The 2,002-nt window shown below is 40.6% G+C and overlaps 1 protein-coding gene across 1 annotated transcript; it reads right to left on the reverse strand.

Moving 5' to 3' along the window:
• Window positions 1–449: 449 nt before the first annotated feature.
• On the reverse strand, window positions 450–1,463 carry TM35_001031070 (uncharacterized protein; the record flags this gene model as incomplete). The annotated part of the gene is made up of 1 exon (XM_029031635.1): window positions 450–1,463. The coding sequence occupies one exon, from the start codon at window positions 1,461–1,463 to the stop codon at window positions 450–452; it is 1,014 nt and encodes a 337-aa protein (XP_028877076.1).
• Window positions 1,464–2,002: the final 539 nt, after the last annotated feature.

Below are 2,002 nucleotides of genomic sequence, written 5' to 3' on the forward strand. Positions count from 1 at the left end.
AAAAAAGGGATCAACGACCCAGCAAAATCATCAAGCAAAGAAACACATATTAACTACTAGCCCAATTTACCAGTAAACACAGAAATATACACCAATTATGGGTGTAAGTCTATATGTGTATATACAAGCAATTATAAATATAAATTCATCTGTTATTATTATTTCTTTTTTACTCTCTGCAAAAAGCAATTCATCATCATTATCATTACAATACAAGCCCAGGCACACACAGAAAGAGTCTCCAAGAACACACACACACACAATGGAGTAGCAATAATAATTATTATAGGATAAACACAGAGAGAGCAAAAACACACAAAACACAATAACATTAAGAAACACAAAAAAAAATCCCAACAGGTGGAAGATTAGTTAGACTGTGGGGATGTATGCAAAAAAGAAAAAGAAAACAAAGGATGACCTGAGTCACACCACCACCACTATTACAATCAGCACACAAGAATACAGGCCAATGTAACCACAATCAGTAGTGGTACTCGCACCCACACAGAACTGCTGATACTGCTGCTGCTGTCTGCATCACCCTTCTTGTTGTTTGTGAGTCCAGGAGGAAGTGTTGTTGTTGTTGTGGTGGTGGTGGTGGTGGTAGGGGTATCTGTATTATCTGCAGCAACTTCTTGGGTACTTGTTGATTCACTTTCTTCAGGGTTACTGCCATTCTCAACCGTTGTAGCATCATTCCCAGCAGCAGTTTCACCTACACTCCCTGTGGCTGAATTGTTGGGTAAAGAAGAAGTGGGTTGTGCTGCATCACCTCCCTGGTTAGCTCTACTCTCTTCTGTTGTACTTTCTCCTCGTTCTTCAGTTTGAGGGTCAGTTGCGGACGTATCCCTCCTCTCCTCAGAGGCAGAGGGAGCAGTAACATCAGGTGAAGAAGATACAGTTGGACGAGCAGAAGAAGAGCCAGTGCCACCACCAGTATCAGTATGAGTACCAGAACTTAGCCCACTGCTAGCAGCACCTAATTCACCGGATACACCAGCAGATTCCACAGCAGCAGGAATGGTCTCTTCTGAATTCTGCTCTTCCGATTTAGTGGGAACCGGTTCCTTTGGTAAAGTTGGAGCTGGTTCCTTTGGGGCATTGCAAGAAGGTTTAGAATCAGAAGAGCAGTTGTTTTGAATCTCTTGATCCCTGTTAGTGCATTTGCCTGTCCCAGGAGATTTCTCACAATTAGCTTGGGGACCTTCAGCTTCACCACCGGTAGTAGTACACGGAGGATCTTTCTTGCCTTCAGGACAAGCATCATTACCAGCAGCTTCCCTTGCAAGATCACTACCAGAAGTTCGAGGAGGACCAGCAGCACCAGAAGGACAACTACTATCACCTTCTCGGCAAGGGGAAACAGCCTCAAGTTCAGCTTGAGTGTCTGCCGCTACCAGACAGAGACAGTCGACACTCACAAGCAAAGCGAGAAAACACAAAACACGGTGCACCATCATTGTTATAAAAATTAACAATACTCTCTGAGTTCACTCTTCTACAGAAATAAGAAGACAAAGAGAGAAAGTCAAAATAAAAACAAATAAGAATTAAAGAAAAGGTAATCAATGACAAGTCCAGAAAAATCACCTAGACAAAATCTAATTAAAAGAAAATAACAAACAGAACCCCATTCTTAAGCAGAAACTCCCAATAAATAAAAGGGAAAGAAAAGAAACCAAGAGCACAATGAGAAGAAAAAGAAAACACACAAATACGTTTCTCTGGATTCGCTTGGCAGGGTATACACAATCATGATCATAGATGTATCTGTTACTCTTTTTCCTTACTCAGCACAAAGAAGATCAACAAAATACTGCAGGGCAAAGCACACAACGGCCTCAGCAAACCACACTAGCAAAGAAACAGATATTAATTATTAGCCCAATTTACACAGAAAACATAGAAATACACCAACTATGGGTATAAGTCTATATGTGTATATATACGCAATTATAAATATAAATTCATCTGTTATTATTATTTCTTTTTTCCCACT

Source organism: Trypanosoma theileri (genome assembly GCF_002087225.1).
Source record: "Trypanosoma theileri isolate Edinburgh chromosome Unknown TM35_Tth_103_V1, whole genome shotgun sequence".
In the NCBI taxonomy this organism is placed as follows: domain Eukaryota; phylum Euglenozoa; class Kinetoplastea; order Trypanosomatida; family Trypanosomatidae; genus Trypanosoma; species Trypanosoma theileri.